The 24,201-nt window shown below is 50.2% G+C and overlaps 1 protein-coding gene across 1 annotated transcript; it reads left to right on the top strand.

Annotated features, from left to right (window-relative positions):
• Positions 1-435: 435 nt before the first annotated feature.
• HRK (harakiri, BCL2 interacting protein) lies at positions 436-23,376 on the top strand. The gene is made up of 2 exons (XM_047697478.1): positions 436-932; positions 18,586-23,376. Exon 1 carries the CDS (start codon positions 601-603, stop codon positions 874-876), a length of 276 nt encoding a protein of 91 aa, XP_047553434.1. The 5' UTR covers positions 436-600; the 3' UTR covers positions 877-932; positions 18,586-23,376.
• The last annotated feature ends 825 nt before the right edge of the window (positions 23,377-24,201 follow it).

Raw genomic sequence — 24,201 nt, 5'->3', positions numbered from 1 at the left:
GAATCTGGCTCTCTCATGAGATTTTCAGTCAACCCCCCTCCCCCAAACAAAACAATAGCCTCGGAATATTTTTGAATAATGCAGCCGAATTCGATATGAGCTTCATCCCAAACGCAAACAAGCCTGCTTCCCTCGCCAAATCGGAAGCGGAGCGGAATTCAGGAAAAAGAGAACGAGAAGGCCTGCCCTCGCGATCTCCGCCTCCGCGGGGGTCCCACGCGACCCCCAAGCCCGGGACCTTGGCGGCCGGGGCCTGGTCGCGTCCCAGCGCGCCGTGCTCCTCCTCTCTCCGACGCGCGCCCTCTCGCTGCCGGCGCCGCTAGGGTTAAAAGTTACCTCTCGGTTTCTTCTGCCTGCAGCCCCCCCCCCCGGGGGCCGGATGATGTAACCCCCCTCCCCGCGCCCTCCCCGCCCCCCTCCACCATGTGACACTTTAATTAATAATAGCGCCGTCAGCACAACAAACGCACAACACAAGGAGAAACTTGGTGTCCAGGGGAGGCCCCCGGCGGCTGGAGCGCGGCGGAGGCAGGCGCAGAGGCCGGAGGGAGCGGAGGCGAGGGGCGGCCCGAGCGCGGGGAGGGAGCGAGGCGAGCGGTCATGTGTCCGTGCCCCCTGCACCGCGGCCGCGGGCCCCCGGCGGTGTGCGCCTGCAGCGCGGGCCGCCTGGGTCTGCGCTCGTCCGCCGCGCAGCTCACCGCCGCTCGGCTCAAGGCGCTCGGCGACGAGCTGCACCAGCGCACCATGTGGCGGCGCCGCGCGCGGAGCCGGAGGGCGCCGGCGCCCGGCGCGCTCCCCACCTACTGGCCCTGGCTGTGCGCGGCCGCGCAGGTGGCGGCGCTGGCGGCCTGGCTGCTCGGCAGGCGGAACTTGTAGGAACGCGGGGCTTCTTGGTGGGGCCGGAGCCGAGACCCAGCCCGAGAGAGCAACAGGTACGCGAGCGCGCGCCGGGGCGCGGCGGCTGGGGACTGGTCATACCCGGCAGGCTGGGAGCGCCAGAGCGACCAAGTTTGCTTTCTCCTCTTCCCATCTCTTTTTCCCCCTGCTCTCTTCTCTCGCCAGCCTCCTCCCCTCCAGTTCCTCTCTCTCCTTCTACGGGTCAGGTCTGTTCTATCTTCCTTTCTCGACTCCTTGAGCGCATCTCGCCACTCTCCTAGTGGGATGGCTTGGCGGCGGGGACTTTAGCCTCCATAATGCCCACCAGTGCCTCAAGTAAACACACAGTGCAAGTAAAAAGTGTGTTTGCAATGAGGACATACTTACCCGCCACGCCAAAGAATTACAATCTGTCGCGGGTTCAAGGCAAGTCCCGCGTCCTCTTCCAAGCCGTCTGCTGTCCTAAGTCGCCAGTCTCCGAACCCTCTTCTCCCTAAGTGGCACTCCCTTGTTCCTCCCCGAGCGCTTCTCTGGACTGCCTCCCCCTCCAGGTTTCCGGTGGAGCTCTCTTTCCCCTACAGCCCCGCGCACTTTGCAGTTTTTCTCCGCTTTGCCAACTTCTTCGCTCTTTCTGCAACGAGGTGTCCCGTTTAAGGAGCTTGGCCTCCTCTTCACCAGAAGGCTGAAGCTGAGATGGAGAAGGATGCCCCCAAAGTAAGCTGGGATCGGAGGCTGTTAGGGAAACTCCAAAGGGAAGTCTTAATAAAAGAACATTTATTGAACTCCTTCTGGGCACTAGGCCGTAAATGTTTAGGGAGGGAATGTTTGAAAGCTTGCAGCATGCTAGGCACTGCGTGCTGGTGGGCGTGGGGAGTGAGTGTTGAGCGCCCACTGTTTGGTACCAGTGGGAGAAAGGTACTAAGCATCTTCTGTGCACTAGGCCCTTGGGGCTGGGGAATTTTTGAGCACTAGCTGTGCGCCTAGGGGACCAAACGTGTAAGGGATTGTCTTCTCAGATTCTGGAACAGAGTAGAACTGCAGAGAATGGGGAAAGAGAGAAAATCAGCCTGAGCCCCACCACAGGTGGATCTAGGGCTGGAAGGTGAAGGTCGAAGGTGAGAAAGCCAGCGGCTGGGGGGGTGCCACGACCCACAGATGCCCAGCGCTCTGCCCTGGCGGAGCCCTGCCGTGCGCCGACACCCTGAGAAGCTGGCACGGCGCCCGCGGGGAGAGGCGGCAGCCGGAGCGTGGGGGGTGGCAGCGCCCGGGGAGCTGCGGGGGTGCGCAGGGTGTGAGCCGGGAGCGCGGGCGACAGATGTCGCGTGGGCCGGCGCAGCCCGGGCCCTGGCGAAGAGAGGTACGTGCTTCGGGGCGCTCTCTGCCCGGCTCCCGGAGGTCCCATCCGCCACTCCCCCTCGGGCGAGAGGGGCTGCCCTCGGGTCGGAAGGCTGGGGCTGCCAAATCCCCGGGGTAGGAACTACATTTTGGACGGGGCGGAGAGGGGGATAGGAAAAGGGAGTCCAGAGAGAGACGCAAAGCCCAAAGCCTGGAATTTGGAGAAAGGCGGAAAGAAAGTGGAAGGAGAGGGAAAGAAAAAGCGGGCGGCGAGACCAGGAAAGGGAAGATGGGGGGAGCTGGAGAGTAAGAGAAACTGCCTGGAGAACAAGTTGCAAAAGATAGTGGGAGTGTGAATTAGAAGCAGGATGCACGCGAGGGGAACCAGTAGGAGGGCCAGGCCAGGGCTTCCTGCGGTCTTGGGTCCAGGCAGGCTGGGAGAGCGCTCCCTTCCCGGGAGCGGACGGTGCGGGATGCTGGGCGCCCGCCGCGGGGGCGCACAGGCCGAGTGCTCGTCAGGGCTGGGGGTCCTCCAGCGCCGCGGGAGGAGGCTGCCGGCCGGGAGGGGGCGGGAGACCTTGGGTAGGGCTCGCGGGGAGGACCCAGGGTGCCTCTCCGCGCCCGGGGCCAGGGGAGGAGCGGGTAGGCAGGGATTCTACGCGAGCAGGGGAGGGGTCCGATGGCAGTTTTGCTGGGCGGTGTCGGCAGGTAATTGGTCATTGTCGGCGTAGGGTTTATGACCCTCTCCTCACTTCGCTTCTGCCCCAGAGTTACGGGCTGCTTCTCGACTCCAGGCCACCCCTGGGTTCCTCTTCCTCCCGCCGGGCGTCCCCTGCGACCACACCCTCCAGAGTTCTCCCTCCTCGGGTGCCCTAACCCCAGGAAGCCCGGCTCAGCTTTCCTGCAGCGCCGCGCTTCACTCCCTGGGGACACCGATGGAATTGTGGACCACCCGATTCCTGAGCTCCCATCCGGGGTTCGCCGGCCTTGGGCTCCCAACCTCGGTCCCTATGCCAGAAACTCGAGTTCTTTTCCCGCCGCCTACTGCCTACAGCTCCGGCCTTGCGAGTGCGTTTGACTTAATTGGGGGGAAACCCATGTTTCCCCTAGGCTCTCCCGTAACTTAGGAAGAAGTGAAAGAAAATCCACTGGAGAAAGACAGTTTGTTGAGTTCCATGTGTGGTCCTCTCCACCCTTCCTATCCTAGAGAAGTGAGAATGCTTGTAGGAAACCTTCAGTATTTCCGGGGTCGGGGGCGCTGAGTCAGCCCTATAGGGCAGGCAATTCTTCTCTTAGGCGTTAAGGATGAGCTTGGCCATGTGGACAACAGTGTCAACAAACTTGTCCTGAGCCTCATCTGTGAGCCAGCAATGCATCTTTCAGAAGTCATCATTAAATAAACACACACACACACACACCTGTTACTAAGTGTTCCCCATATTTTAAGTGGGGACAATAATAGTACTTTATGGCAAAGGTGTTGTCACGAGGGTGAAATGAATTCACATCCAGAGAGTTCTAGAACAGTGCCAGATGCATAAGAAGCAGATACAAATGTGAGCTATCATGCTTATGATTGTGCATTTAATAGTTTCCTTTCCCAGAGCACTGTTAGGGGGGCAATTCCCCACCATCCCTACATGCCCTCTTGGGGAATCAGGGCCAGCCCGGCCAGGATGGCACAGTGGGAAAGCATGACTTTAGGGATCAGACGGGACTGGATTTAAGTCCCAGCCCAGAAACTTGCGGGCAGTGTGACCTTGGGTAAGAACCATAACCTTTCTGAGCCTAAATTGGAGCTGTACCTCTTCTAGGATTGTTGGAAGGCTGATCGGAGAGCATCCATTTAAAGTGCCCAGTGCAGGGGCTGCCTGGGTGGCTCAGTGGGTTAAGTCTCTGCCTTCAGCTCAGGTCATGATCTCAGGGTCCTGGGATTGAGTCCCACATCGGGCTCTCTGCTAGGCAGTGAGCCTGCTTCCTCTTCCTCTCTCTCTCTCTCTCTCTCTCTCTACTTGTGATCTCTCTCTGTCAAATAAATAAAATCTTTAAAAAAAAAAAAAGTGCCCAGTGCAGTGCCTGGCACTTAGCTCACTCATCAGAGGCTGTTACGAAATGGATAATGCCATTCTTATTATTTCAAAGAGGAAACTGAGGCAGACAGGGTTCACTTGTGTCCCAAAGGACTGGTGGCAACATCAGAAATTGGGGCATACAGGCCCCCCCAGATAATTTGGGGGGTGCAGGGGAGGAGAGGACTCGGGACAGCAAGCAGAGGGGGGTGATGAGCTGTGAATTCTTGCACTAGTGAGATTCCCTTTCTGCGAGAGCCTCAGGGGAGGCTCCTTGGAGGCAGAGGAGGCCAAGAGGAAGATGGGTGTGATTTAACCCGTCACTGAGCAGCAAAGATGCAGGAGAGGGAACAAAAGATGCTTTCTGGTGAGCACTGGCTGGCGGGGGCGGGGAGAGGGAGAACTGTGCCTTGGGAGGGGGCAGGGAGGGAAAGAGAATACAGCCAGGGAATCTGGCTGGGAGAAGGGGGCACTGGTGGACAGAATCTTGCCTTGGGACTAAGAAGAAGGGGAGGAAGAGGACTCTGCAGGCCCAGAAGGCGACATGGTCAGCAACAAGGAAGACAACGGGCCAGCAGCAGCCTGCTTTAATGAATTAATGAAGGCCTGGCCTGCCAGCCAGACATGCTAACTGGTTCTTGGCAGGTACTTAGGGGACTAAGTAGTTAAACCCGGAGGCTCATCCCTCCAGCCTCCCACCCAGCCTACTGCATCCCTGCCAGGATTACTTCTAGAGCCCGAAAGCCTAGACCAGGGGAGGGAGCAATCCAAAAGGAAGGAGACAGCTGTTGGGGAGGTACCCCCCGGGAAGGGGCCAGATGTGCAGGACCTTGGCAGTCTGCCCACCACATGGTCCCTGTCTGGAGTCACCCGTTGCCTAGCGAGAGGCCAGGGCACAAGTGACTGAGCTGTCAGTGTAAAAACAGCTGCACCCGGGGATAATTAAATACACCCCCAGATGTGGGCTGCGTGGATTTGGCAACCTCTGGTTTTTGACAGGCAGCTTTTCAGACCTATGGAGGGGGGGATGTGGGAGCTTCTGTTTTCCCTCTGGTCATCACCAGTGTTAAGTGCGATAGGATTTCATGGGAACAATGGAATGCCCCACCGCGTGTGACTTGCTTGTGGCATAGTAGGTGTGCAATGATTATGTAATGGATAGATGTATCAGTCAGAAACTATGCAAGCTAGGTAATCCCAAATTCAGCTTCTTTCCCTTATTCACTAATCATTATGGAGGACCTACTAGGTGAAGGGCATTGTGGTGGTCACAGGAAGGACCATGACATAGAAGGCCCTGCCCTCGTGTACATTTTAGTGGGGAAAGACCGATGATAAGTTAATACAGATTGTTCTGGTTACTATTGCTCTATAACTAGTTACTCCAAATCCTCATGGCCTCAAACAATTGTCTGATAATGCTTACACATTCTGTGCATTAGTGATTCCGACATGGCATAGGGGTGACCTCTCTCTGCTCCAGGCTAGGTGGGGCCTGGAATCATGCTGGGCATGGGGAGGAGGTCGTGGGGAATTTGCATTCATCTCCTCTGCGGCCCAGGCTTTTCCACAACATGGCGGCCTCACGGTGGTTAGATTCTGACCTGGTGACAAAGAGCCCCAAGACCAAGCTTCCGGGGGACAAAGGTGGAAGCCACTTGGCCTCTTCTGACCCGGCTTCAGAATTTGATTAAGTTAGAAGGAAGTCACCAGCCGGCGCATGTTCCAGGGGAATGGAATTAAGACATCTCCCTGGGAGCCAGTGGCAAGGTTCTGGCATAGCACGTGGGATAGGAGATAATGTGGCCATTTTTGGATCACACAATCTGACACAAAGATAATTTCAGGAAGTGCCAAGGACTCTGAAGGTATTCCGGGAAGGCAGTGTAATAGAGAGCCCAGGGGACTCCTCACCTACATGAGTGGTTAGGGATGGGTACTTTCAGGAGGAGCCAGGGGACCATGACTTGAATGACAAGGAGGCTTGCAAGAAGGGCGTGCTGGGGGACACGATAGGAAGACCAGTGATCTGGGAGGTGAGACTTTGCTCCGTGTGTCTGAGTAAGAAAGAAAGCCGAGGAGTGTGGCTAAAGCCACATGAACTTGGGGAAGAAGAAGTCTGAGAGGCAGGGAGTGGCCACATGAGGCCGTGGCACGGAGCCCAAGTTGGTTCCAAGTTCAATAGGAAGTAGCGGGTGAGAAAACAAGCTCAGAGAGGCTTTCATCAGTAACGGGATTCACAAGTGCGGATAGTGAATGAGCAGGTGCTTTGCAGGGGGGAGGGGGAGAATTAGATGTGACACAGTAGGGAGGACTCTGCTCCTTGTCATGTACTTGCACAATGCACTGAGCACCAGCTACGAGCCAGGTGCTGGGATGCAGGGATGTAGGGATGAACTAGTCCCCGCTCCCGGCTCAGAGGCTTCTAGACTTCTGGAGCTGGAGACCCTGGCTCTGACTCTCACCGCGGCCTCTCTGTGCAAATGAACAAGTTCGCCTCCTGTCAGGGTCTGAAAGGTCCTGATTCCTGCACCAGTTCACAGATGCCCAGCCCTTAGGAGCCTCAGAAGGTTGTGGATACTGGCTGGATTTCTATCACGTAAGAAATGTCACCATTCAACTTAGCCTCATCTCCCTGTCTCTTTCCTGCCCTAAACTGGTGCCCTGCTATTGGGTGGGTGGGGGGGTGTCTCTGTTTTAACTCAGTCAGTGAGATGCATTCTTTTATTACTGCTAAATGCCCAGGGAAGGAGAAATCTCCTTTACTTTTCCCGTGGGGAGAAAATTGGCTGCCCCCACAGAGTGTTGCCATCCTGGACCTTTGTTCTGCAGACCACAGACTTGGGCAAGATGGAATTAAATTGCATTGGGAAAATTTATGGAACACCCCCCCTCCCTTTTTAAATAGCTTTTTCTTGATTGCAAACAATATTACAAGTTCCTTATTAAATATTTGGAAAATGCTGAATAAAAGACAATTTTGTGAATTGTTTTTTATCTTACTACTCACTAGGAACATTTTGAGAGGCTTCTTTCCATTTTCAAAAATGGACTGATGGGAGATTTAACAAATGGAATGACTTGCTCTAGATATTTATTCTCTATGACCTGACTTCTCCTTTTTAGCATGGACATTTCTCCACTCATTCTGATATTTTCTACGACACACTTAGAGGTTGCTCGCTATTTCATTATTTGGCTGTTCCAACATTTACCTTCCCAATCCACTACTGTTGGACATTTAGATCATTTCCAACATGATGATGAACATCCTTGTGTATAACTCTTTGGGACCATCATGGATGATTTTCTGGTGTGTGTGTGTGTGTGTGTGTGTTTAGATTTTATTTATTTATTTGAGCGGGGACATGAGTCGGAGTGCAGACGGCAAAGCAGGTTTCCCAGTGAGCAGGGAACCCAATACAGAGCTCCATCCCAGGACCCTGGGATCCTGACCTGAGCCGAAGGCAGAGGCTTAACCCACTGAGCCACCCAGGTGCCCCCCTGGATGATTTTCTTAAAAATGCCTCCAAGTGGAACTTTGCTATCAAAGCATATGTGAACATTCTTTCATTGTAATGGTTGTCTAAAGGGCATAAAATGTAGTAAAGGTCCAGAAGGGCTTTCTAGATAAACGCTGCCCTTCATTCCCATGTCTCAGTCATGTCACTGACTTCTAGAGTCGGATGTTCTCATCCTCAGCTAAATCTGTGGTTTCTCATGTGGAATGTTCTTTGTGGAACATACCTCTGGCTATTCCTGGAGTGCCTGGGAATGCAGAGGACTCCTTGCACACCCATCCCGATGTCGGGGAGGAACTCCAAGTCAGAGCAATATTACTAAGGGCTTGGAGAATCTTCCCTGACTGCCGGCCTCTGCCTATCACCATGGTACAGCCAGGCACCATGTACATCTGACATTCTTCAACCTAGCACATGGTACTTAATAAATCCTGAAGGATGCTAACCTACTGAAGACAGGGAAACTTAGCTTTGGGGTGGGGGGGGAATGTCTTCAAAGTGTGGGAATGTGTCAGGGGCAACGGGATGGATTTAAGAAGAGGTACCGCTTTCAAAGACAGACCAGATTTAAAATGTTTTAGCTGGCACATCATGGGGCCTAAGTCTTGATTCTGAAAATTTAACCATTGGTAACTGTTGTATTCACCCGGATTTTATGTGGAGGCAGGACAGCTTGGTGGAAAGTCACATGAACTCTGGAGTCAGGCTGACTTTTCGATCAGGTCCAGATATTCTGCCACCTATCAACTATCCCTTTGCCTTCTCTTTTTTTTTTTTTTTTTAAGATTTTATTTATTTATTTGAGAGAGAGACAGTGAGAGAAAGCATGAGAGGGGAGAAGATCAGAGAGCAAAGCAGACTCCCCTTGGAGCTGGGAGCCCGATGTGGGACTTGATCCCGGGACTCCAGGATCATGACCTGAGCTGAAGGCAGTTGCTTAACCAACTGAGCCACCCAGGTGCCCTGTCCCTTTACCTTCTGAACAACGTGGGGCATGTCACTGATGTTCAGAAAATGGCAGAAAATGATAAATGGGAGTCCGGGATATGTGTTTTTATTTGAGATAAAATTCAGTCTGTGGGTCTGTACTCATAGTACGGTGGGAACTCATAGGGGACTTTTTAGAGCCTTTTGTTTAAAGCAGTTACCAGTGTTGTGTCCCCTACTTCGTGGCTCACCAGTAGCCTGCTTAAGCCACTGACCTCCAGGACGGGACTTCCCAACCTGGGTGACACTGGCTTCTGGGTCCCATGAGGGTGCCAATCATGTCTACTTTGCCCATCACTATATCCCAGCCTGAATGACTAGCATAGAGCAGGCAGGCATCCAGTAACTATGAATGAATGAATGAATGAATGAATGGATAAATGAATGAATTTGAGGGAGGCCTCAAGAAATTTGGACACCCCCCCCAAATTACACATAAAGTTGGTTGATGTCATACTCCCGTGTATTTCTCCCTACTTGAGAGAAAAACTAAGGTTTTGATCCATTCCTCAAAAAAATTTATGACCCAAAAGGTCACCATTCTAGACGTATAGCCAGGGCTAGAGAGGTCTTTAGAGACCACCTAACCCAACTCCCTTGGTTTCCAGACAGTGAAACTGAGGCACAGAGATAGATATTGAGGGTTAAGACGAGGTGGCTTTCAATGCCAGTGACTCTGTCTAAGGGTATCCCAGTGTCTGGGCAAGGGTTCCAACCTGGTGGTCTCCTGGCTAAATCTGGCCTGCAGCTGGGTTTTGTTCAGCTCCTAAGTCTCTCCCCACTGCACTGAAAAATCATATACTTTTTTTTTTTAAAGATTTATTTATTTATTTATTTATTTATTTCACAGACAGAGATTACAAGTAGACAGAGAGGCAGGCAGAGAGAGAAGAAGAAGCAGGCTCCCCGCTGAGCAGAGAGCCCAATGCGGGGCTCAATCCCAGGACCCTGGGATCACGACCTGAGCCAAAGGCAGAGGCCTTAACCCACTGAGCCACCCAGGTGCCCCTCATGTACTTCTTTTTTTTTTTTTTTAAAGATTTTATTTATTTGTCAGAGAGAGAGGGAGAGCGAGCGAGCACAGGCAGACAGAATGGCAGGCAGAGGCAGAGGGAGAAGCAGGCTCCCCGCCAAGCAAGGAGCCCGATGTGGGACTCGATCCCAGGACGCTGGGATCATGACCTGAGCCGAAGGCAGCCGCTTAACCAACGGAGCCACCCAGGCGTCCCATGTACTTCTTATAGAAGCCTGAATTTCCAGTTTTTCTCAAACAAATGAAAGATCTGACAAGATGGAGTCTGTATTCCCATGGATGAGTATCAGAAGCCCCTTTAGATGGGACACAGACTCTTGCTCACCCTGACCTCTTCTGGGCACACACCACCGGATCCATGCGTACATGTGAATTTGCAACCCCTGCTTTAGGGGACCCCACTTTGTCAGACATCCCTTGACGCAAGCGCACACCCACACACATACCCTATTTTAAATAAGTGAGATCATCTGTCCATGTTGTTCTGTAATATGCTTTTTCTCCACTAAAAATAGATTGCTGATCTCTTCCCATGTCAACAAAGAAAGGTTTCATCATCCTTTTAATGGCTGCATGGTGTTCCACTGTTGGATGAACCATGATTCACTTATCTGTTCCCCTCTCCAGGGACATTTATGCTGTTTCTCAATTGGTGATAGTATGAACGAGGTATATTCTTGTTTGAGCAATTTTGCAAAGAAAAAACAAGTGAAGTTCCTAGCAGTGAAATTATTGGGTCAAAAATGCATGTTATAACATGGGGGTACAGCCGGCAAGACTACTGTAGAAATGGTCTGCCCATTTGATTTGGGGTCAGTTCTCTGCTGCCTTGCTGCCTCCCAACCCTCAGTGCAACCCTTCTGGAAGTCCAGTTAGTGTGCACTTAAGGTCCACCTGCTATAATTTCATAGTGGCCAGAAGCTCTCAGTTCTCTGCTCTCTCCTCACAGACTTTACATAATCAGTAACCACTCACCGTAGCACTAATCACCACTCACTGATAGACTTGGTAACCACTCACTGAGGCACTGATGACCCTTCACTGAGGCATGGATGGCCAGTCACTGAAGCACTGATAACCAGCCACTCATGGAGGCATTGATGACCACCCACTGAGGCACTGATGGCCACTCATTGAAAAACTGATAACCAAATACTCACTGAAGCAAGGATAACCACTGCTGATCACCACTCAGTTAGGCACTGACAACCAACCACTCATGGAGGCACTGATGACCACTCACTGAAGCACTGATGACCAACCACTCACTGAGGTACTGATGACTGCTCACTGAGGTACTGATAACCAACCACTCACTGAGGTACTGATAACCAACCACTCACTGAGGTACTAATGACCAACCACTCACTGAGGTACCGATGACCACTCACTGAGGTACTGATGACCAACCACTCACTGAGGTACTGATGACTTAGGCTTAGGTACTGATACTCTTGGAGGCACTGATGACCGCTCACTGAAGCAAGGATAACCACTCACTGAACTGCTGATCACTGCCCACTGAGGCACTGACCACTGCTCACTGAGGCACTGATAACCACTCAGTGAAACACTGATGACCACTCACTGATAGCCTTGGTAACCACTCACAGAGGCACGGATAACTGTTCACTAATAGCCAGGCATGGGGCACAGGGAGTCGCCATCCCTTCCAGCGGCTGCCAAATGGTCTCTTCCTCTCTCATGTGTCTCAGGTCCAGCCTTCTGCTTTTTCTTTCTTTCTCTTTCTTTCTTTTTTTTTTTTTTTTTAAAGATTTCATTTATTTATTTGACAGAGAGAGAGAGAGATCACAAGTAGGCAGAGAGGCAGGCAGAGAGAGAGGAGGAAGCAGGCTCCCCGCTGAGCAGAGAGCCCGATTCGGGGCTCGATCCCAGGACCCTGAGATCATGACCTGAGCTGAAGGCAGAGGCTTAACCCACTGAGCCACCCAGGCACCCCCTTTTCTTTTTTTAAAAAGATTTATTTATTGGGGCACCTGGGTGGCTCAGTCAGTTAAGCATCTGCCTTTAGCTCAGGTCATGATCCCAGAGTCCTGGGATCAAGCCCCACGGGCTCCCTGCTCAGTAGGGAGCCTGCTTCTCCCTCTCCCTCGGTCCCTCTTCCCTGCTTGTGCTCTCGTTCACTATCTCTCTCAAATGAAAAAATTTTGAAAAAATCTTTTAAAAGATTTATTTATTTGAGAGAGAGAGAGAGCACGAGAGTGAGTGGGGGAGGGATAGAGGGAGAGGGAGAGAGAGACTCTCAAGCAGAATCCTAGCTGAGTGCAGAGCCCGACATAGGGCTCAATGCCAGGACCCTGAGCTCACGACCTGAGCTGAAACCGGACAGGCAGATGCCCAATGAACTGACCCATCCAGGTGCCCCAGGCTTCTGTTTTTTTGATCCCCTTGCCCTACCTTCTCCTCAGCACCCACCTTCCTAAGTGGGCAGCATGAACTACAGAGATGAAGATTGAAGACACAGACCAGAGCAGTGTTCCTTCTAGGAGGATTTGGCACAGACACCTTTGTCCCCAGGATTCTTAGGGGCTAGGACTGACTATTGGTCCCACCTGAACTCCACGGTCAAAATCAGCACCCTGAAACCAAAGATGGAAAGTGGGGAAGTTGCCACCATTATTCGCTTCCTCACAGATTCACTGTCACCCAGCAGGTTGAAATGAGCACCTACTCTGTGCAGGGCATGGTGATGGGCTCGGGGGACATAAGGATAAGGGGGAGAGACATGGTGTCTGCAAATGCACAGAAAATATTCTGGGAGGCTTAGGGCTGGAGTGAGGGGGCTTTCCTTTTATTTCTATATCCTTCTCTGCCATCTGAATTTGTAACTCAACACTTGTGCAAATAGCAAGAGCCAAAAAAGTGGTATTTTCTTAAATTAAATATTGAGACCTCTTAGGAGGGGACCCAAGAGTCCTCATCTCAGATATAGGAAGAAGCTAGTGAGCCCGGGGCTTGATCCACGGCTCTAGTGGGGCTCACCATTCACAGCTTCCTACCTTTGCACGCACAGCAGGGGGACAGCATGGTGGCCCAGGGAGGCAGGACCCTGAGGTTCCATGTTCTCCGCTCTGCCCCCACCACACTGTGGGTGCAGGGTGGAAATAGGGACTTTTTTTTAAAGGCAAACTTTCATGAATCTCCTCAGCTGTGAGCTTTGGTTGTGAGTCAGCATTTGAGAAAGTTTTTTATGAGCCAAGTTTGAGGAAAAACATTTCAGGGGCAGGATAGTGGCTCAGAGTGGATGGTGGACTTTGTTTTTTAAAAATACAGCTGATTGGGGAATGTGCACCTCAGTGTTTATAGTAGCAATGTCCACAATAGCCAAACTATGGAAAGAGCCTAGATGTCCATCAACAGAAGAATGGGTAAAGAAGATGTGGTATATATATATATACATACACACATACATACAATGGAATACTATGCAGCCCTCAAAAATGAAATCTTGCCATTTGCAATGACATGGATGGAACTAGAGGGTATGATGCTAAGTGAAATAAGTCAATCAGAGAAAGATAATTGTCATTGTCATATGATCTCATGTCATATGTTCTCATTGATATGTGGAATTTGAGAAATAAGACAGAGAATCATAGGGGAAGGGAGGGAAAAACGAAGATGAAACCAGAGAGGGAGACAAACCATAAGAGACTCTTAATCTCAGGAAACAAACTGGGGGGTGCTGGGGGGTTGGGGGAGAGGGATAGAGTGGCTGGGTGATGGACTTGGGGGAGGATATCTGCTATGGTGAGTGCTGTGAATTGTGTAAGACTGATGATTCACAGACCTGTACCCCTGAAACAAATAATATATTATATGTTAACTTAAAAAAATGCAGCTGACCCTTGAACAACATAGGTTTGAACTGCATGGGTCCACTTATATGCAGATTAAAAAAAATACAGTACAGTACTGTCAATGTTTTTTCAATACGATTTTTTAAATAAAGAGTTTATTTACTTATTTTTTGACAGAGACACAATGTGAGAGGAAACATAAGTGGAAGGAGTGGGAGAGGGAGAACAGGCCCCCCGTGGAGCAGGGAGCCTGATGCGGGGCTTGATCTCAGGACCCTGATATCATGACCTGAGCCGAAATCAGACGCTTAATGACTGAGCCACCCAGGCGCCCCATACACTTTTCTTAATTAAATTATATTTCTCTAGCTTATTTTATTGTAAGAATACAGTATATAATACATATAACGTGCAAAAATATATGTTAATTTGACTGTTTATGTTATGAGCAAGGCTTCCTGTCAGCTATTAGAAGTTAAGTTTTGGGAGAGTCAAAAGTTACACGGGGCGGGGCATGGGTTTTCCATTGCACAGGGTGTCAGCGCTTCTAACCTCTATGTTGTGCAAGAGTTAACTGTAGTTAGTTGTATTTATTTATTTGTTTATTTTAAATTTTTTGGGAGAGAGCACGAGGGAGCAGGGGGTAAGCAGAGGGAGATCGAGAATTTTAAGCAGGCTCCACACTTAGCACGAAGCCCGGCATGCTGCTGAATCTCATGGGGCTGCTGAATCTCACGGCACTGCTCATCACAACCTGAGCTGAAACCAAGAGTCGGAGGCTTAACCGATTGAGCCACCCTGGTGCCTCTGTGCTCTTAACCATTACACTATTTTGCATGTCTGTACACCCCTTTATATGGACATATAGAAATATATAAATATCTGTATGTGTGTATAGACATGCAACCATATACATATATTCATTAAAGGAGAAAGGACTTGGAATCATGCTGTTTGGCCATTTGCTCTTTTTAGTTAAGAGTTGTAGCACACTTAGGGGCACCTGGGTGGCTCAGTCGGTCAAGCGTCCGACTCTCGATTTTGGCTCAGGTCACAAACTCGGGGTTATGGGATTGAACCCACGTCAGGCTCTGCACTCAGCATGGGGTCTTCTTCAGATTCTCTCTCCCTCTCTTGCTCTTTCACTCTCTCTCTTTCCAACAGATAGATAGATAAAATCTTAAAAAAAAAAAAAAAAGAGGGGCGCCTGGGTGGCTCAGTGGGTTAAGCCGCTGCCTTCGGCTCAGGTCATGATCTCAGGGTCCTGGGATTGAGCCCCGCATCGGGCTCTCTGCTCAGCAGGGAGCCTGCTTCCTCCTCTCTCTGCCTGCCTCTCTGCCTGCTTGTGATCTCTCTCTGTCAAATAAATAAATAAAATCTTAAAAAAAAAAAAAAGAATCATAGCACACTTAGATCTACCTCTTTCTAATACGCAGGTACCTCAATTTATTACTCCGGTCTCCTACAGGTGGAAATATGGGATGTTTCCAAGCTGCTGCTCTTACAGATAAAGCTCAGGGGCAACACCCTTGAGCACATTTAGGTGACCATGTCCATGGGCAAGCTGACTAGCTAAGCAGGTCCCATTTAAGATCCCCAGAATTGTATGCGCAAGCGCCCTCTCTGACTCCAGGCTGTGGTGATGTGGCCTCCATTGGCCGAACAGAGACATGCCTCTGATGTCCATCTGTCTCTAGGGACACCAACCACGCAACCAGGCAGGGGCCCTTGTCCAGGGAGCTGCACTGGGAAGCCCTTAGAAACACTCATTCTGGGCTTAATGATTTGCAGGTAGGAAAAGTGAAAATCCTTTGCTGGTCCTACCTAGTTTTGCAAGAACAATTTATTCCTCCTGTGGATGGAGCTGATCCATGCCATTAAAAGAGAGTTCTCTTCCCTCTCCTGATACCATCCTCGTCTTCCTTCATCACCAGCAATCAACTGCGGTGTATCTAGGAGGCCTCACTCTGCATAACTTTGGGATGCAGGTCCCTGCTCGCCATGGTCCCCTGACTGAGCTGTATGTGTCACTGCCCCTGTGCTTTGCTCTGTTCCTTTCCCCACTTAAATGATCCTTGCTTCTTCCAGTTATTGAAAAAAAAATATGAACACATCCCTTAAAGGCCAAGTTCGAATCTTGGCTCCTCTCTGAAGCTTGCCTAGTGAGCACGGCCACATCCTGACTTCTGGGCTGTCCATACGCCTGTGGACAATGGTCTTCTGCAGTTCTGGCCTCTGGCACGGCACGTCTCCCCAAGGAAGGCTGGAGGCACATTGAGGGCAGGCACTGAGGCCTCATCTAGCGCACAGAAAAGTGCTGAGCACAGAGTCAGCAGGCTCCATAGCACCTAGAGGTGGCTTCTTTCTCTCTCTCCATCCTTCCTTTTTTGTGCGCAATCATCTCAGGCTACTGCTGCGGGTTCCACTGACTTTTCGCAGATCAGTGTGACTAGGCGCCAACAAAGTGAGTTTTTAGGGGTTATGAAAGCAGATTTTCGAGAACTAAATGGAGTGTGTCGATCAACTGTGTTGGTGGATGGCTGATTCCCATGAAAACCAAGAGCAACCATGCAGTGACGCAGACGCTCTCACGGGACAGACGGGGAATCAGGGCTTCGGTGGTGGCGGAGGTCTGTGGCCGGGTAGGGTGGGAGCCGGGGAAGTAGATACCCTGGTCTCGTACCCCATCAGCGGCTTCTGTTGACTAGACCCAGCAGGAAAACCGATTGGCGCGGTTCATACAGGTCAATATCCCGGATTCTTTCCAACTCAGAAAGTGATCTCTCTCCCACTTTGCGCGAGACTCCGCTTGATTTGTATGGCTCACATGGCAAGTCGCCCGCCGCCTGCTTTGGACTAACATGCTGTCCCTCTGCGAACTTCTAGTCCCTGCTAACTCTCTGGCCTCACCCATCCCCAGCCCCATGGCCTGGGCTTTGCTGGAGCCTCCTCACGCGCCTTGAACTCACTGGGATATTCCATCGCTCTGTTCTTGCCCTTGTCCTGCTTCTTCCCTTCCTCCCTGCCACTCCCCCATCCCCTTCCGCTGCTCCCTCTTCCTCATCCTTCTGACATAATTCACCTGCCAGAAAACCCATCCTTTCGAAGTGTACATCCTTTCGAAAATCAACGATTTTTTAAAATTATATTTCCAGAGTTGTGCTAGCCATCCCCATAATCGATTTTAGAGCATTTTCATTTCCCCCACAGAAACCCTGTTTACCCATTAGTGGTGACTCCGCAAGTCCTTCCCCCACCCCACAGCAGTGGACAACCACTAATCCACTTCTGTCTCTAAAGACTTGTCTCTTGTGAGTGTGTCCCATACTTGGAATCATACAGTACGTGATCTTTGGTGTCTGGCTTCTTTCATTTAGCATAATGACCTCAGGGCTCCTCCAGATTGCAGTGTGTCAGTCTCCTTTTCATGGCTGAATAGTACTCTATTGCTTGGAAATACTCTGTTTTATTTATCAGTCGTTGGACACGGGGTCGTTCCCATGGGGTTGTTCCCGCTGTTTGGCTATTACGGATAATGCTGCTATGAACACTGACGTACAAGTTTTTGTGTGAATATATGTTTTTATAAAGATTTTATCTATTTACTTATTTGAGAGAGAAAGAGAGAGAACACAAGCAGGGGGGAGAGGGAGAAGCAGGCTCCCCACTGAGCAGGGAGCCTGACATGGGACTTGATCCCAGGATCCTAAGATCATAACCTGAGCTGAAGGCAGATGCTTAACCGACTGAGCTATCCAGGTGTCCCTGAATGTATGTTTTTTTAAATAATTTTTTGAAAGATTTTATTTATATGAGAGAGAGTGAGAGCATGAGCAAGTGATGGGCAGAGGGAAAAGCAGACTCCCCGCTGAGCAGGGAGCCTGATGTGGGGCTCAGTCCTGGAACTCCAGGATCATGACCCAAGCTGAAGGCAGAAGATCAACCAACTGAGTCACCCAGGCACCCCTGAATATATATTTTTAAAATCATTTTTTGAAAGATTTTATTTAAGAGAGAGAGAGAGAGATCACAAGTAGGGAGAGGGAAGACGGAGAAGGAGAAGCAGACTCTCTGCTGAGCAGGGAGCCAGACACAGGGCTCAATCCCAGGACCCCGAGACCATGACCTGAGCCAAAGGCAGTCGCCCAACTGACCTGACTCATCTAGGCGCCCCTGTATGAAAATACGTTTTTCGATTCTCGGGGGTATGTGCTATTTTTTCTGCCCTTCCTGGATGCCTCATCTTATCCTGGCTGATTCCCTAGCATCCCTCAGTCCTCCAGAGGAGTCCGCCTCTTTCTCTCAAGAGCTCTGACTCCCCCTTTCCCTTATGGGGCCCCATAGTTCACATTTATCCGGACTGCTCTTCACAAGACAATGTCATTGATACCAAGTTCTTCTCATCTCTTTCTCTTGACTTCTGAGCCCCTCACAGGCAGGAACTATGTCATTGGATCTGTAACACCTACTAGCCTGGTTCTTGTTATGTTCGGCAGTGAATGAATGAATGAATGGATGGGAGCAGAGACTGTCCTATAAGCCTGCCTTGACTATGGATCTGTGAAATGAACAGATGAGTGTCCTGTTCCTGCTTTGGAGAGCAAAAAGGCAGGGTGGTTCGACATTCTCTCTTTTAGTCACAGAAGATGCTTACGTCTGAAAACAGAAATGGGGGCGTGTGCGTACAAATGTTCATTTACGGAAGGCTGCTATGTGGACAAGGCTTTGGCTGGGGTGGAGGTCGGGGTGGGCACTAAATCTAGCTTCTGGGGACCCCTTCCTCCAAATCAGAGCTCTGTATCTAGCAGCTCTCTCCCATCCCCCTCCACCTCCCAACATTCGACATTCGGGGCTGGCTGTGCACAGGCTCAAGGCACTGACGTCATCCCTAGCAGCTGTCTGCACGTGCCTACTGACTGAAATACCACTCTTTATTTCTGCAGGTTGGTGAAAACCCTGTGTCCTTGGAGAAAGCTGGTTCCCATTTTCCTGAGGGGGAGCCCGGAGCTTGAAAGGCCGCGGTTGGCACTTCGAGAAGGAAGTGGAGAGGAGCCTAGAGCCAATAGTAGCAACGCCGAAAGGGACTGGGGAAGCCCTTTGCATATCCAGCTGCAGAAACAGACACCCCCATGCTATTTACATACAGCTCTATATATAAAAAAGAAAATATTGAATATTACTACTCAGTGCATGTCTTGTCGAGGACGCAAGTCCCCTCCCTTTTCTGCACCTTCCCATGTGGACTTTGATACTTCCATGTCTGGGGCACTGGAAGAGAGATGACTACTGTGTACCTAGAAAATTTGCAAAGACTGGTGGGAATTAGCTCCAGAGTTGACCAACCACCTGGGGAGGGATGCTGGTGGAGGAAAGAGTAAAATTACAAAAGGCAAAATAGAAGGAAAAAAGAAAGAAAGCGAGGAGGACGAGGGGCAGTCTGGGATTCCTTCATTTCCAAAAGTCTTGACAAGTCCTAGTCTCTCTGTACCTGTGTAGGTCGATAGCCAGTCCCACTGTCAGAACAAGACAAAAGGGATTTTTTTTTTTTTCCTTCCAGTCTGGTGTCTCTGGTGCTTCACCTAAATGTTGCTGGTGCTGTGTTCTTGCCGGTGCTGCCATGGCGTTCTGTTGCCAGACTGCAAGGCCAGGGGACGAGAGAGTTCTATTTTGCTGTTTCAAATTCTTTTTTTAAAGGGACAAGTCGCAAAAGTGCCACTTGAGAGTCTCTGCTCTTTCTCTGTGGGGATGTTTTGGAGCAAACCCTGGGGTCTGGGAGGGAGGAAGGGAGGGGGAGGTATCGAGTGCTTGCTGGTTACTGAGGTGGAAAGGTGACCTCATATGTGACTTGTTTGCTATATCCTCTGCCCCCGAGAAAGTACCCTGGGAGTACAGCCCATGGCCTCCCCTACTCCCCAAGGGGATTTCAGGGCTTAGATTTTATGGATTAAAGAGCCAAGAAATGGCTACGTTCTGGTCAAGGGTGATTTATAAGCAAGAGGCACTGGGGGAGGGAGGGGGTCATTTAAATGAAATGCACCAGCATCTCACTGACTGACAGAGGGTCTGATGTTTTTTTGTTTGATTTCCCCAGGATGAGCTACTATTTTCAGAAGTTTCTAGAAGGGCTAAAAAAAATAAATAAAAGATGTGTGCTGGACTGAGACTTGGCTGCAAAGACTCTTCAGGGAGCAATGATTATATTTTGCTTTTATTTTTTAAAAAATGTAAAAGAAAAAAGACCCCAGGTATTACTCCTCTGTGCTGGGTCTTACACAGTGCCGTGTGCAAAGCTGAGATGGTGGGGCACCAGGCTTCAGGGTCAGACTGTCATTCTGCAGGCCACCACCCAGTCCCTATGGACAGGAGGGTCCACTGGGCTGATTGGCAGACACCCTTGCTGTTCTAAGAAGCCAGCAGAGGGATCAGCCGTTGTTGAGGTTGACATGGGGCTGAATTATTCCCCATAGGCTTTGGTGAAAATTACCAGGTCCTTTAGAATGCAGGACCTTTTAGTGCTGTTGCAAGCTGGGAGCTGTCTTTCTTTCTTCCTTTTATCCAGGCCTTATGTTTTCCTAAATAGACCTTTAAAGACAAATGTGACCCAAAGCTGCTGAAGGTGAGGGCAGCCCCCACCCCCACCCCCAGCCAGCTTGTTGATGGAGAACTTGCTTCCTTTCATTCCGGGGGAGCCCTCCCCCACAGTTATGTTTGCAGGGGATGGCTGTGTAGGCAGGGTCTGCAGAGAGCAGCAGGCGACATCCCCAGCAAGCCACGAACTTAGAGAAGGCAAATGAATTAGAATGATAGGAAACACAGTCCCTGTCTCTGTATTGTCCCTTTCTGAGCCAGACACTAGAGTCTTTCCAGCTCGGCCTATTTTCTGGGGAGGGGGTTTTCATTACTATAATGGTATGTGATCACAGCTCTCTGCTGCGTTGAGGCTGCACCTTCAACACGGCAGTGGGGCCCTACTGACCATCTAGACACAGGGGAGAGGGGGAAAGGTCAGAGAATCCCTTTCTCAGCCCTGACTTGCCTACCAGCTTCTGACATTTCCGAGGGAGGATCCAAATCCAAATGCCCAGGTTGGCATTTGGGGCAATTTTGATTTCAATGAAGCCACACCGCTGAGAACTGGGCACCCTTGACCTCCTGATGGAGCTTTACAGCCAAGTCCCTTGTACATATTCTCTTGTATTAATAGAAAGTGTGTATTTATCTAATCCTGGCTTTTTCTTGCACATCATTAATTTGAGTGCACTTCTCGACTGCCCCGATTTTTGACAAGGGGTTGTTTTTAATGCTTGTTTTTATATGAGATTTGACTTCTTGATGGACATTTGTATTAGGAAATTGAAGCATGATATATATGTATATATTGTCCCCCCATCTCGGAGGCTGCATTACTTGGATTGCATGAGATAGTGGGGTGGTGTTTCTTCTTCTTCTCTCTCTCTCTTTTTTTTTTAAATATTTCCACAGTGTGCAAAGTGCTGGCACCATCCCTCCCTCTCTCCCCCGCTTTTCTCTGGCTGCCAAGGAGTCATTGATTTTGATTAGCTTCACTGCAGAGCGTCTGTGAAGAGAGGGAGAGGGAGGGAGGCTTTGAAATAAATTTTAAAAAAGACCTCATATCGGGTTTCAGCAGACAGCAGAGTGTGTGTGTGTGTGTGTGTGCATGCGCTCTCGCGTGTGCATGTCCGTGCAAAGCAGAGGGAGGCCTCTGAGATCATTGTTTAGGTAGCTTGCTGCATAATGAGGTGAGGAGGAAACAGAAGGGCCTCCTTCCTCATGGTGCTGGTTGCTCTCAGAGGGTGGGGGTCCGGGAGCCACAGGGATGGGAGCCTCCTGGGACCTCAATGTTCCCATTCCAAATTAGATCCATTCCCTTCTGGAAGCTTCTCTCCCCATCCCCCAAAAGCAAGTAAGATCTCTTTACCCCATTTCAAAGTTGGCGTTCCATTTCACGATCCCGGTACAGATGTAGCTGGAATAACAGATTTCTGGGGGGTGGGGGGGAGCGCCTTTCCCCTCTCTGGCTGCTGTCCATGGTCCTAGGCCATGAGCATCTCCTAGAACCCAGTTCCCATTTTGTTTTCCTCTCTCTCTTTGGGCTACTGGAGACTTCTTTTCCACTTCTTCCAGTGGTCTCATTTAAGAAAAGAATTAAGAAATTCTTTTTGATTTTGATGGGAAAAAAGTGGTGATTTAAATAACATTGTCACAGGACAACGTGACTTTGGTTTCACAATTTATGTTTCTGACGATGATAAAATATCACTTCCCTTCGTTGGGAAATTGGGGGAATCCAGTTGGTCCTGCACAAATTTCCTTTGGGGACACTGGTTTGCCACTGTGAGTGGCCACCTGGTATCAGAAGCTGCAGTGATCAGAACACAGGTTTTGTTCTTCTATGTGGATACCAATTCCTTTTCTGACTCTTTCCTTAAGTCAGCCTGAGCCAAGCAGAGTCGGGAGTTGCTTGGGGGACAAAGAGGGACAGGCTAGACACCCTGGCCTACTCCCACAGTGATGGAGGATATTGATGTCAAAAGTGTCATTTTAAAGCTTAAAACCAAAAGTTTTTTTTTTTTTTAATATTAATTGTTCATTCCATACCTATTTACTGAGCACCTACAATGTGCCAGGTTGTAGAATCCCATCTGGGAAGAAACTTAGGTATGGAGCAAGGAGGGGCAGTCCTGCTTGGAACCAGATGATGCTAATTGTCCCTTTCTGGTCTGGTTCACAGTCTTTAACAGATTCATCAGGTCATCCCTATGACCCCAAGCCTCGCTGACAGATTGTTCTGTAGTATTGCTATCTACCAAGCACCGCACTATCGTGAAGGCAATTTAAAAGCCTGTGATCTCAACTCACCCCCAGCATGAAGAGACTGGTTCTTGCTGCTTCACATGGTAATGAAAGCCACCATCGACAGCGCATGCTCACCAGCCCGGAGCCCTGTGCTGAGTGCTTAACATGTGTCCCCTCAGTTATCCCTCATACCCATTTTGGAAGAAAGTAGTTATTCCCATTTTACAGTTGAGGAAGCTGAGACTCAGACATTTTGTAACTTTGCCTAAGGCCGCACATACAGAATGAAGTGGCCAGGCCAAGATTTGAACTCAGGTCCGTGTGACCACCACCCAAACCCATGAGCTAACGACCCTGCTACACTGGATTCCCTCCTGAGCTGCTCCAGGGCACTGCTAGTTCAAGGGCAAGCACAGCCTGGGACCCAGCAGGGGAGCAAGGGAGCCTGACTTAGATCCACTGTAAGGAGTGTTGGATTTGGAGACACTCCAGGACAGGCTGGATGGTTTAGATGGGGATTTTATGTATTTGTTCCCTGCCATTTGTGTCCTTAATTTCTATAAGGTCCCTGGAAGGAGCATCTAGTTTGCAAACAGGGCCTGTTCAACTTACTTCCTAGGACATGGGAAGCTTTTCTTACCTCTTTCCTGTCCCCTCCCTGACCTGAACCCTTAAGTCTTTTGCACTATAAGTGCCCAAGAGCCTATGTGTGTATGTGGCAGACATGGTTGTGGGGGTGTTTGGAACCTCACCGAGGCCTCTGGCTCAGCCAGAGAGGCAACAAGCTTGGGAACATTCCGTTCTGGGTTCTAACCTTGCTGGTTTGTTGTGCTCTTTTGTAAGAGGAATTTCGTACCTTGGAGACGCTTTGTACATATTTGTAATGACTTTATTAAAAAACTGGTTGTGTGCTTCCAGCCAGAGGCCTTTGCGTTTTCATTTCCTTTTGAAAGGTTGGTCCCCAAAGATCATGGGAGGATCTGGCTGTGCACCCCAATCTACCCTGGGACGGAAGGCCACACCCTCACTTCCCTTCTCTGTCTTATTTCTGAGAACTCCCTAAGGGGAGGACTGGCCCGAACAGTGCCCTTGGGGTTGGCCAAGAGGTTGAGGGAACCTGCCTGACAGTTCAAGGTCAGTGCCCAGAACCATCACTTATGCATGGTGCCATGCAGATAAGCGAATGGCTGTGCAGACTCATGTCTCCAACTATGGGCACATGGGTCTCTCTTTCCCTTACATTCACCTGGTCTAAGATGCTTGAGCGATCAAGCTGTAGTCTTTTCCTAAGAATGGTGGGCTGAGGACAGGGTGTTTTTCTAGATAATAGATGCTTTCTTTTCCCTTGGGGACCCACCCCCTCCCCACTCTCAGTCCGTGTGACTTAGAAGTATTGACCCTATCCTCCTCCCCACCTCTGTCCCCACAGCCAGGGCTCATCACCTGATGCAGACTTGGCCAGCAGGGCTCCAAGTCCCAAAGGCTAAAGGGATTGGTTTGGGGACAAACTAACGAGGCAACCTCAGGACTCCTGGGTTGCTAAGCTGGTGGAACATAAGCACAGAGCTTTTGGAGGGCTTCTTACCGCCACATGGGATGGGACTGCCTGGAAATCAAACCGTCTCAGAGCAAAAGTGAGTAGAGGGATGCAATGTCATGATTTTAGTATCACTGGGGCCCCTGAATCCAGCGATACTCCAGGCCCATACTGTTACCTGAGCCAAATAAAGTCTGCCTCTTAC

Source organism: Lutra lutra, chromosome 12 (genome assembly GCF_902655055.1).
Source record: "Lutra lutra chromosome 12, mLutLut1.2, whole genome shotgun sequence".
Lineage (NCBI taxonomy): Eukaryota > Metazoa > Chordata > Mammalia > Carnivora > Mustelidae > Lutra > Lutra lutra.
The sequence above is the reverse complement of the archived record's forward strand: the minus strand, read 5'-3'. Positions and strand labels throughout refer to the sequence as shown.

Excerpts from the sequence above, each read along its gene's own strand:
- HRK (XM_047697478.1), top strand. The coding sequence starts at position 601 with ATGTGTCCGTGCCCCCTGCACCGCGGCCGCGGGCCCCCGGCGGTGTGC.